This window comes from Schistocerca serialis, chromosome 4, assembly GCF_023864345.2.
Source record: "Schistocerca serialis cubense isolate TAMUIC-IGC-003099 chromosome 4, iqSchSeri2.2, whole genome shotgun sequence".
NCBI lineage: Eukaryota > Metazoa > Arthropoda > Insecta > Orthoptera > Acrididae > Schistocerca > Schistocerca serialis.
In genome coordinates, this window is record NC_064641.1 from 681118226 (window position 1) to 681130404 (window position 12179).

The 12179-nt window shown below is 44.9% G+C and overlaps 1 protein-coding gene across 1 annotated transcript in view; it reads right to left on the reverse strand.

Moving 5' to 3' along the window:
- The window catches only part of LOC126474684 (facilitated trehalose transporter Tret1-like), an 81654-nt gene that overhangs the window by 31212 nt on the left and 38263 nt on the right, over window positions 1-12179 (reverse strand). The window contains exons 3-4 of the mRNA XM_050102163.1: window positions 11670-12062; window positions 6416-6535 (exon numbers count right to left, since the gene is read on the reverse strand). Coding sequence (XP_049958120.1) covers window positions 6416-6535; window positions 11670-12062 — 513 coding nt within the window. The remainder of the gene's footprint in view (window positions 1-6415; window positions 6536-11669; window positions 12063-12179) is intronic.

Here is a 12179-nt window from a genome sequence, read left to right on the forward strand (position 1 = left end):
GGTAAGCGCCCTAATTCGGTACGACCTTACGGTGACGACTAGCTTTGTTTTATATTCAGTTCCAAACCTAAAATATCTCAGATACCACATGCTAAGGTACATTAGGAGTGTTAATAAGCTAAATAGGTCTAACAAATTATAAAGATAAAGCGATGCTGACAGTTGATTAACGTAGGATGAACAGAAAATTAAAGAATACCATTTTTTGTTTTTTTAACTATGATGGTCCCGTTCCTATATATTGTGGAAAATGTAGACAGTTCGCTTATGGCTCAGCATTGGGATACCTTGTGCTTTCAGAGATAATCTGCTAACGAATCGGTTCCTAGCCAGTCAGGCGCTACAACTTCTCCATTAAACAGAGTAAAGAAAGATGAGTTGATTCTGGGTTGCCTTTACAGTAGAACGAACCCAGAACCGAACTGGGGTCGATAGGCTAGAGTTCCATCATGTAAGTTGTCTACTACCAAAGACAGGACGGACTGCCGTGAACCAAGATTTTCGACGCAAGTGACACTGGCTCCTTTCGAACACTGAAGTCATGGCGTCAAGTGTGACTCGAAAGTCTAAGCCCTCACACAAAGGTAATGTGAATACCAAACTAGCACTCCCTGTTCCTGAAAGCACTGAAGCCGTCAGCATTTTGCGCCTCATAATATCCCACAAGACCCGACTTCCGCTTCATCCGGAGTTCTCTTCACAACCACTCCATCCTATGTCCTCTTCCCAGCAGCCTTCAGCTAATGTCCAGCAGACGCTACGTGCCACGACTGAGTTTATTTATTTATTTAGCGTATGGCTCATAACATCACAGTAAAAATTACAGAAACAACACGATTAAAAAAGCACAGATGCATAAAGAGAACAATAAATAACAGTTGATATATAAGGACACAACCAATTGTAAATTTATTCTCACAGAAGAGCAATCACAAACAAACGTCCAGCTTAGAAAATATATAGTTGATTGCCTCTTGGGTCGCCATTAGGAAATCCTGTGGGTCACCCTCATATGCCCTTAGTGGGCATTCCTGCAAGATGTGTTTGACCGTCTGACTCTCAGCGCCACAGTCGCAAACGGCCGAAGGAAGTTTACCCCATTTGTGTAAGGAGTCGGCGCATCTCCCATAGTTGGTTCTGATGCGATTATGAGTTGACCAAACTTTGCGAGGGCAATCAAATCCTTTTGGTTTACTAAAGATGCCTCAGCAATTCCTCTGCGACGTCTAGGTTATCACCGTCGCTGGCGGCGCAGTGTACCTGTGTATTGATATTGACTTGTCTGGACAGTTTAATAAACAACAATTGATTGGTGGACCAAAAGTTTTTCGTGGACTGCGTCTGAACTTCACCTGTGATGTACAAGCAGTGTTTGGAGGCAGTATATGGCTTACGTTGGCTGTTGTTTGGGGCAATCACGCAGACTATCGTGGCCTTGAACCATTTCCAGATGCAAATATTATTACTTGGAAGACGTGGAGTATAGCTGAGACTACAGGACTGTTGACTAAACAGCCTTATGGTACTCGTGTTCCTAGTATGCCATTTGTTTTGTCTACCAGCAGAAAGAAGAAGTTGAATGCTGATGAGTACCTGTATATACGGGCGAAAGTCGGCAATGGCAATTGTAAAATAAAGATCAATGGTGACTGTATGTTGTATTATAGTAAAACTAAGGCCCGTGTGCCCATGGGCGCCGCCATGTTGGCCAAAGAGCTTAGCGCCACAGATAAAATACTCAAAGTCAGAGACCGAACGAACAATTCCTGCCACACATCACAGTGAAACAGAACGGCTGAATTTTTTGGTGGGTACTGTGTGGTCAATCCGCGGTCTGGCTCCGAAACAGTGGCGCGCAGGCCAAATCAGGATATGGGAGAAAGGGCGGGAGGATGTCATCATAGCCACCATCCAAACAGAGAGAAATTGAAAATATCGAAGCTTTTACAATGAATCTAGAGGAGTCAATGTAACGTCTCTCTGTTAAAATAAGTGGAAAACTTCGCTTTTGCCGCTGAAGCTTCATCTCGTGTACGCCGAACTCGCCGTGTAGGCCACCTAGGAATGTGTAGGTATACCGCCTGGACGTTTTTTTGGTAGATCCCTCCGGCTGTTGTGCCGAGAAGGCTAATGGAAACTCTCCGTCGCCTTCCCCAGAAAGGAACAGAAGAAAACAGTTACAGCCCATGGCCAGGCTTACAACATGTTTTTCATGTAGAGTACAGAATATGAACGGACTATTGGCTGTTGATCACATAGAGCGATATTGGGGAAATGAAATAAAATACGTGCTCCACAGAACACTTATTCTGCGCACTGGTACGAGCAGTTAGCATGTGAATCAGACAGGGTAGTCAACATGGTACTGTTACAAGTCAGACATATATCTGTTCATGTAAGATGTATGGCATTAATGAAAGTCTTTCAGCTTTATACTCCATCAACAGTCATTCAAAAATACATATACAGACGGGTCCAAAAAATGTATCCACTGTTTAAAAGTCCATAACTTGCAAACTAATTGACGGAGTTGTCTCATTTTTGGTGAAAGTGTAGTTTAAAGTCCAACTTAAAGATATCACTGTAGGTGTTCGAAATGGTCACCATTAACATCCACACAAACGATGCCGCCGAACTGCAGCACGAACTACTGACAGCAACGTGTTCAGTTGGATATTCGCACATGAATGTACGATGGATTCTCGAAGTTCATCTAATGCGCGTGGCTTTTGTCGATAAACGACGTCCTTTAGCGTTTCCCACAGGTAAAAGTCCAGAGGAGATAGGTCTGGGGAACGTATTGGATACTCCACAGCACCTCTACGGCCTATCCATCTTCATGGTAGATTTTCGTCCAGATACGCCCTAACACGATTTTGGTAGTGGGCTGGGGCACCATCTTGTTGAAAGTAAATTCTTCCGTCTCCATACAAGTCTCACATGGCAGGTAAAATGGAAGTCTGAAGCTTTTGTAGGTACACCTCACCGGTAACTGTGCCGTCAAAGAAGAATGGCCCAATCAAGCCCCGGTAAGACAATTCACACCACACATTTACTCCTGGCAAATTCACGGCTTTGTCTACATGGACGTTCGTATTTTCGGTGGCCCAGTAGATGCAATTGTGGCGAATTACTGTACCATTGAGTTTGAACTGTGGCTCATCTCTGCAAACTCTTCATCGTTGCCCACCATGTTAGTAAACCACTCGCAGTACTCCATTCTACGATCTGGGCCGTCGCTCGTTCATTGCGTGTAGCAATCGTGGGATGTAGCACTTCCACTTTGCTGTCTTCAAAATTCGCCGAACACTTCAGCGACTCACTCCAGTTACACGGGTACACTGTCTCACAGACTTCTGTGGTGAGCGAGTGAATTGTTGTAAAACACGACGGGAGTTAGCTGGACTTGTTACTGTTACAGGTCGTCCAGATCGTTGTTTGTGTACATCTTTGACACAGCGTTCGGCTTCGAATTTGTCTCGAATGCGACGAATCGTTAAACATGTCGATGGCTCTGTTTGATACTCATTTCGCCATTGCCGTTGAACTTCATTAACGTTTTCGTACTTAAAATACGACTTCAAAACTGACTTCCTTTCATCGAATGTAAGTCTTGTTCCAGCCATGTTTACTCGAGTAACTAGGTGCAACTAAATACGAAACACTGACTGTCTGGCGACTGTCATCTGACAAAACAAAACAACGCAATACAACGCTTATGTGGCGATTGCCGGAACTACAAACTATTACACTACCAAAGATGAGACAACTCCGTCAGTTAGTTTGCCAGTTATGGACTTTTAAACAGTGGATACATTTTTTAGAGCCCTCTGCATAACTCCGGCAGCACCTGGAAGATATTATACTGGAGGTGCATAAAAATAGGGAACCACCAAAAGCACAATACACTGTAGGAATACCGTTAGCGTTTAAAACAGCTTCTAGCCATCTCGGGATGGTGGCCGAGGAAGATGTGACACTTCATCCTCGTGCACACAGGACCAGTTCTGAATGACGCGAGCTGTGAGAACAGGCAGCTGGGGTCTTAGAATACAGTATCACGATTGGGGGACAAACATTGAACCATGGCATCGAACTGATCAGTCAAAATGGTCACGAACTCCTTGAATGTAACGCGATCCAGCAGAGCAGCAGTGGGGCCCATGGAATGCCACGATATGACTGTCCAAACCATCACCGAATTCTCATCAAATTTCACTCTTGGGACATAAACTCGGCCAGAAATTGGTGTGTGAAACACGATTCATCCGACAAAATCACTTTTTTCCTTTGATCCCCATTCCAGGTTGTATAGCTTCGACACCACGTTTTCCTGGTACAGGCATTTGCATTACTGAGGAGTGGTTTTGGAATTCCAGCTCATCCTGAAATTCCTTGTTTTTAGAGCTCCTTTTGGGTTGGTTTGGTGTTGTCAGGGCTGCGAGAGCGACAGCCACGTCTGCAATGACTTTTTCAACCATCGGCCTCTTATTTTTCGTCGCAGTCCTCTTCAGTGACCATCCGTCAGTATCACTCAACACATACTTCCGTCCGCGTTGTGACTTAGTGGATGATGTTTTTCTGATTTTCTCTTATACTGCATGGTCGGAAATTCCTGTTACAAACTTCAAGGACATGTAGAGAGTAGTGAGTACATAACATTCTGAATAGGAACCCATGTCCGGAAGCCGGCAGGAGTGGTCGTGCGGTTCTAGGCGCTACAGTCTGGAACCGAGCGACCGCTACGGTCGCAGGTTCGAATCCTGCCTCGGGCATGGATGTGTGTGGTGTCCTTAGGTTAGTTAGGTTTAAGTAGTTCTAAGTTCTAGGCGACTGACGACCTCAGGAGTTAAGTCGCATAGTGCTCAGAGCCATGTTCGGAAACGTATCGTTTCCGTTCTATGACAGTTTCAATGCAGATGATTATCTCATCCACACCCACGTGAGGAATGTACTTAGGCGTGACCCAGTACAGTTGTTGTAATCCATTTGAAAAGAATACTGACTCGTTCCGTTATTATTTACGCATTTGCATTACACCGTACACCTTATGCTTTACATTAGTCGACAACAATAAGAACCCAACATCTACGGCACCAGCCGCAACGTACCGATGCATTACAACAGCGACTCGATGTGACGACCACCAGCGTTGTTACACACATTCTACCTCCGAAACATGTTCTGGTACACTCTCTCCATCCCACCTGTGCAGTCCATTTAAAGAACAGGGAGGCAAATCTTGAATTAAATGTAATATGGAGAGGTGAACGTCTCGAGCATTGAAAAACGCCCGAATATCTTGGTGTCACGTTGGATCGCAAACTGACCTACAAACATCATTGTAATGCCACAAGGGAAAAAATCTCAACTAGAAACAACATCATCAGGAAACTAACCAGCGGATACTCGGGTGCAAACCCAAAAGTCCTGAGAACTTCAGCCCTTACGCTCAGCCGCGGAATACGCCGCTCCAGTATGGTCTGCATCAACACACGCGAGAAAAGTTGATGTCGTGGTGAATGAAATGGCACGGATTGTTACCGGATGCTTGAGACCAACCCCAGTGCACAAGATGTACTTAATCATGGGGATCGCACCGCCCAACATACGACGTGACATCGCTGCCGAAGCCGAAAAAACCAAGCAAGAAAAGGACATGCGACATCCTTTATATGGACACCAGCCTGCTGACCGACGGCTTTGTTCGAGGAAGAGTTTCCTGTCACGTACCCGTGCCCTGGAAGGGTCGGCTGCAGAGAATCGTTTGAAAAGGTGGGAAATAGACCTGAGAGACCCCCATAAAGATGTAAAAGAAGAACTGGCGCCTGGTGGAGACCTACCATACACAGTCTGGAGAACCCTAAACCGTACGAGGGTAGAAGTGCCAAAGTGCAAGACAAACCTGCAGCAATGGGGTTTCCTAAAAGAGAATGAGAACACACTCTGTCTGTGTGGTTCTGTCCATGATCATCAACACCTGCTTATCTGTCATATTTAGACCAGCCCTGCACAATGAATGACTTATGGGAGGCAAATGACAAAGCCATATTGGCTGCTGATTTTTGGAAGTCTGAAGTCTAGTTCCGGACACGGAAAGTAAGTAAGTACCTGGTGTCTCATTAAGGTCTTGTGCAGCGCCTAGAACTCGTGCCAGCAGATCTTCCTCTGTCTCTACAGGTGTCTCATACATTAGGCTCTTCATACGACCCCACAAGAAGTAGTCCATAGGGGCTAAATCCGTCATTTGTGGCGGCCACGCGGTTGGACCACCAAGGCCTATCCATCTTTCACCAAGCCGTCTGTTGAGATGTCCCCGGACAACGAGTGAAAAGTGAGGTGGTGCTCCATCATGCTGAAACCACATTTCCTAACGGACATTCAATGGCACAGCTTCCAAGAACGGGTCCATTACCGTCACGGCCCCTGGCTGCGATCACAACAGAGGCCAACAGCGCGTGGTTACAGTCACCGCGGTACAACCGAGCAAAGCCTAGCGGGCTGACGTCCGAGCGTCCACTGGCTACCTTCGTCGCTGCCGAGAAAATTAAGAGCGGAAGCAAACTGGCCCAGAAGGCCAACAACCAATGTATTACTGTTGATCAAGAAATTTTGTTATTCTGTTATCAAGAGCCATCCGTAGACAAACACCCACCATCCTCTTCCTTAAGCCCAGAAGAGAACCCACCTTTGAATCTGGTGACGGACAATGGAGTCTCATGGCTGTTTACACTGGTATCTGGAAAACTGTTGAAGCATCGTGGAGGACGGGCTTTCCGGAATTAAGGGTCAGCAGTGTGGAGCACCTACAGCAGCGGTCTGCCACGCAACAAAGAAGTGCCGATTTCTGTTATTTTCGTTTCGAGCCAGGTGGGTTGTCCCTTTTCCTGTCTTTTGCTGGATCACTTTTGTATTCTTTCGGTTACTTTCAAAAAATGGTTCAAATGGCTCTGAGCACTATGGGACTCAACATCTTAGGTCATAAGTCCCCTAGAACTTCGGTTACTTTCCTCTTGATTAAACTGTACTTATGGAGAAGGAACTTTCAGCTGCTAATACTATTGAATAACTTAGGGATCAGATAGAGAAATGGTACTGCTGTTTACCTCGTTCTCAGGGAAGTGAAGATGTTTTTACCTTTTTGACAATTTGGCTACAGTCACCAAATTGGGGAGGGGTTTAAGGAGCATTTACTACGCGCTGCTAGACTGAAGTTAACGGGAGATGCTAGAGTACATGTCATGTGTAATGAGAATCTGAGGGAGGCTAAAACATTTGACGATTTTTAGGAAGGGTCAATACAGAGATATCGGAAGAAGAACACGGTAAGATACTGCCGGAAACAGCTTACAAGGCTTTTTTGTAAGCAGAATTAATGGACTGAAGGTTTCGCAGACAGTATTCGTAAAATCAGTGTAGGTACCTATGAGCTCACGGATGGTGATAGGGCAAACTCGGTAATTTTGCGAGAAGCAGAGCAGAGGGTTCATAACGCATTTTTGAGGGGGCTACAACCGAAAATGTCAAGAAAGATTCATTTGGAATTTCCTAAGTATTTGAGTGAAGTAGTGTATATTGAATTTTCATTAGAGGAAGTTGAGTCATTGGGTAAGTCACCGGACGTTGTGTAGTATGGACATAATTTGTTTTCGCTGTGGACGAAGGGATTATGTACAAAAAGATTTCAGACATCAACGTTGCAGCCAATGTCAAAAATTTGGTCATTTAGCCCGGCAGTGCTGTAACAGAAATCAGCAACAGCAGAAATTTCAGTCTCAGGATAAATCTTACGCGCAGCAGTTAAACGGCGCAAGGAGCGGATTGTCCACTGTGCCACGCTCCCATGCTAAAGGTTCAGTGGCGTAGGTGGAGGGCGTGTAAATTCACTTGGTGCTGGAGTGCTGAAGTTTCAAGTGGAGGAACTTTACTTCCAAGTGGATACAGAAGTTCTTCCAATGGTAGGTACGACATTATTCTCGGACTCGACTTTCTGGTTGCACGCCACACCATAACTGACTTGGAACGGCATCGGTAGAAGAGCTGGATGGAACTTTGTTTCAACTAGGCTCTTCAACCACAATACTTTCAACATAGCAAGGTCCACTCCACGGCCAGGGGAATACCGGGTCCCTTAAGGTCAATTCGAGTTATCACGATCGAATGAAAAGAGGTTTGTGAATTTGTATGTACTGACGGTTCGAATACCACTGAAAATGATCCTAATTTCTTGGAAAGAGTGATAACGTGTGACGAATCTTGGTTTTTCACTTATGGTCCAGAAACTAAGCGCCAATTCACGCACTGGAAGGCCCAACTTCACCGAGAGCGAAAAAAACTCAAATGAGCAAATGAAGCTTCAAAGCGATGGTGGTTTTTTTCAATATTTATGGAAATGCGTACCTTCGCTGGCTTCCTGAAGGTCAAACTATTAATCAGCATTACTACCTTGAGGTTCTTGCTCAACTTCGTGAGACAGTAGGAAAAAAACGACCGGAACTGTAGAAGAACAAGTCATGGGTTCTGAATCAAGAGTACGTACTCATACCGCATTGTCTGCTAAGAGACTTCTAGCGTTGCCTGACCTAGCAGCACGTGACTTTTATCTATTCCCCAAGGTCAAATCTGCATTAAAAGGTAAAAGATTTCAATCCGTTGAAGCAGTGAAAGAAAAAGTGGCACGCGTCATCAAGGAACTCATAGCACTATTTCCATCGATGAAAAATCCGCGTGAAGAAATGTAAGGACACAGGATGGGAGTATAGTAAAGGTGACAATAAATAAATACGTTGTAGTTGTGGTGGTGGACTGGTTTTATGCAGCTCTCCATGCTACTCTATCCTGAACACACCTCTTCATCTCAGAATAACTACTGCAACCTATATCCTTCTGAATCTGCTTAGTGTATTCGTTCCTTGGCCTCCCCCCCCCCCCCCCTCCGCCACCTCAATATTTCCCTCCAGCGGTAAATGAATGATCCATTGATATCTCAGAATGTATCCCATCAACCGATCCCGCTTCAAAACAAGTCGTGACAGAAATTCCTTGTCTCCCCAGTTCTGTTCAGTACCTTCTCAGTAGTTACGTGGTCCACTCATTTAATCTTCAGCTGTCTTCTTCGGCGCGACACTTCAAAAACGTCTATTCTCTTCTTTTCTAAATTGTTTGTCGGTCGTCCGTGCTTAACACCCATATATGGCTACACTGCAGACAAACAGCTTGAGAAAAGACTTCCTCGCACTTAACTCTGTATTAGATATTAACAAATTTCTCTTCTTCTCTTTCTGCCATTGTCAGTCTATATTTTGTGTCCTCGCTCCTTCGGCCTGCATCACTTATTTTACTGCCCAAATAGCAAAACTCATCTACTACTTTCAGTGTCTCGTTTACTAATCCAATTCCCTCGGCATCACCTGACTTAATTCGACTATATTCGATTATCCTTGTTTTGTTTTTGTTGATGTTCATCTTATATCCTTCTTTCAAGGCACTGTCCATTCTGCGCGTCCAAGTTCGTTGCTGTCTTTGACAGAATTACAGTGTCGTCGGCAATCCTTGAAGTTCTTATTTCTTCTCCCTGGAATTTAACTCCTATTCCAAATTTTTCTTTTGTTTCCTTTACTGCTTGCTCAATATACAGATTGAATAACATACGGAATAGACTACAACCCTGTCTCACTCCCTTCTCAACCACTGCTTCCCTCTCATGCCCTTCGACTCATATAACTGCCATCTGTTTTCTGTACAAGTTGTAGATTGCCTTTGGCTCCCTTTAGTTTATCCCTGCCACCTTTAGAATTTGAAAGAGAGTATTTCAGTCAACATTGTCAAAAGCTTTCTCTAAGTCTACAAATGCCATAAACTTAGGTTTGTCTTTCCTTAACCTATTTGCTATGGATGTCGCAGGGTCAGTATTGCCTCATGTGTTCCTACATTTCTCCGAAATCCGAACCAATTTTCTCCGAGGTCGGCTTCTACCAGTTTTTCTATTCTTTCGTATGGAATTTGTGTTAGTATTTTGCAAGCATGACTTATTAAACTGACAGTTAGTTAATTTCAACATCTGTCAGCAGCTGCTCTCTTTGGATATGTATGTTTCTGAAATAAAATGTTTTACAGTAAATGTCGCATTATCTTAGAGCCACACTTCCTACTTCGAAATTCGATTTCCTCCTTGTCACTGGTTAAACTGATTGATACAGATTTGGATAGGCACACTAACACGCTGCCAAATGCGTCTCGTCAGACTGGACCCCTGTTTTGGATGTTGCGTATGCGACACGTGTTACAAAATTTAGGTTTACCTGAAGTGACCATGAACTGGAAAGAGACGCCTTGTGTATGTAAGTAGGTTGTTTACGTTTTTATGTTGGTAACGCCATGTAGCGCTCTATATGAAAATCAGTGACTGTGCTGTGTGCAGTCTGTGGCTGGTTTTCATTGTTGGAATTTGCTATTGTAGTGTTGGGCAGTTGGGTGTTAACAGCGCGTAGCGTTGCGCAGTTGGAGGTGAGCCGCCAGCAGTGGTGGATGTGGGGAGAGAGAAGGCGGAGTTTTTAGAGCGGATGATCTGGACGTGTATCCATCAGACACAGTAAATTTGTAAGAGTGGATGTCATGAACTGATATATATATTATGACTTTTGAACACTATTAAGGTTAACAGATTGTTTGTTCTTTATCAAAATCTTTAATTTGCTAACTATGTCTATCAGTAGTTAGTCCCTTCAGTAGATAGAATCATTTATTTGGCTGGCAGTAATGGCATTCGCTGTATTGCAGTAGTTCGAGTAACGAAGATTTTTGTGTGGTAAGTGACTCATGAAAGGTATAGGTTATTGTTAGTCAGGGCATTCTTTTGTAGGGATTTTTGAAAGTCAGATTGCGTTGCGCTAAAAAATATTGTGTGTCAGTTTAGTGTTGATCAGAATAAGCAAAGAGCAAATTGTCTGAGTACGTTCAGTTCTGCTCAGCTGTTTGAAAATCAAATATCGTAAAGACACAAGATCAAATCGATCTTCAGGCCTCCAACGAAAATACGTCAATTGCTGAGACCTGTTAAAGACGCTGTAGGTCTCAGAACACCTGGAGTTTAAGAAATACCTTGAGTGTGGCCAGAAGTACATCGGACAAACAGTGCGCACTGTGGAACAACGCAGGAAAGAACATGAGAGGTATTATCGCCTACGCTATCCAGAGAAATCTGCGTTAGCTGAGCATGCGTTAGAAAACGGTCACCACATAAAATTTGACGATACCTCTGTCGTGGCTCGCACTAACGGCTTCTGGGACAGTTTAATACAGGAAGCTATAAAAATAAAAATTACCACAAACACCCAGCTCAGCGCTGCGTGGGATCCAGCGATCGCGCAGTTGAAGAGGGCACATCGAAAGCCGACTCAAAACGTGCCCATATATGGCAATGTCACGGGCACCAGTGACGTCACAGCCGGCAGCTAGCGTATATAAGGGAGCACCAACAGCCCACTGGCAGTCATAATACTTGACAATGGCCAAGGAGTGCTTGGCCGAAAGCTCGTGTAGTTTTAACCAATTGACGCGGTTGGAAACCCGAGAACATTTTACTCAAATAACGTAAGGGGTAAACTATCAGCACAGTCATTTATAATTTTTCTAAGGGGACGTTTCAGTGTTACAAAATTTAGGTTTACCTGAGGTGACCATGAACTGGAAACAGACGCCTAGTGCGCCGCGGATTTCCTTCTCGGAGATCTCTCCAGTGTAGACAGGACAGGCTGTGCAGAAGGCGCCACCACAGAAGCCAGTGATGAAGCGGCCCACAAGCAGGACCCACGCGTCCTTGCAGAAGGAGAGAAGCATCCAGCCGAGCACGAAGGGCGGCGCCAGGCAGAGCAGAGGCAGCCTCCTGCCCACCCTGTCCAGCGTGAAGGACCCCATCACCATGGCAGCCAGTGCGCCCAGCGGCATGATCCCGCCACACCACGAGACGGTCTCTTCTGACAGCTCCAGCTCTTTCTCCAGGAGGGGGCCTGCGGGCGACGACCAGCCCAGCACGGTACCCAGACAGAAGCCGCCCAGAGTCGCTGCAGCAAACACTCAGTGTTACCTGCAAATCAACTGAACGTCCAGCTGGGTAAGAGAGCCAACAAGAACATACACTACTAGCCATTAAAATTGCTACACCACGAAGATGACGTGCT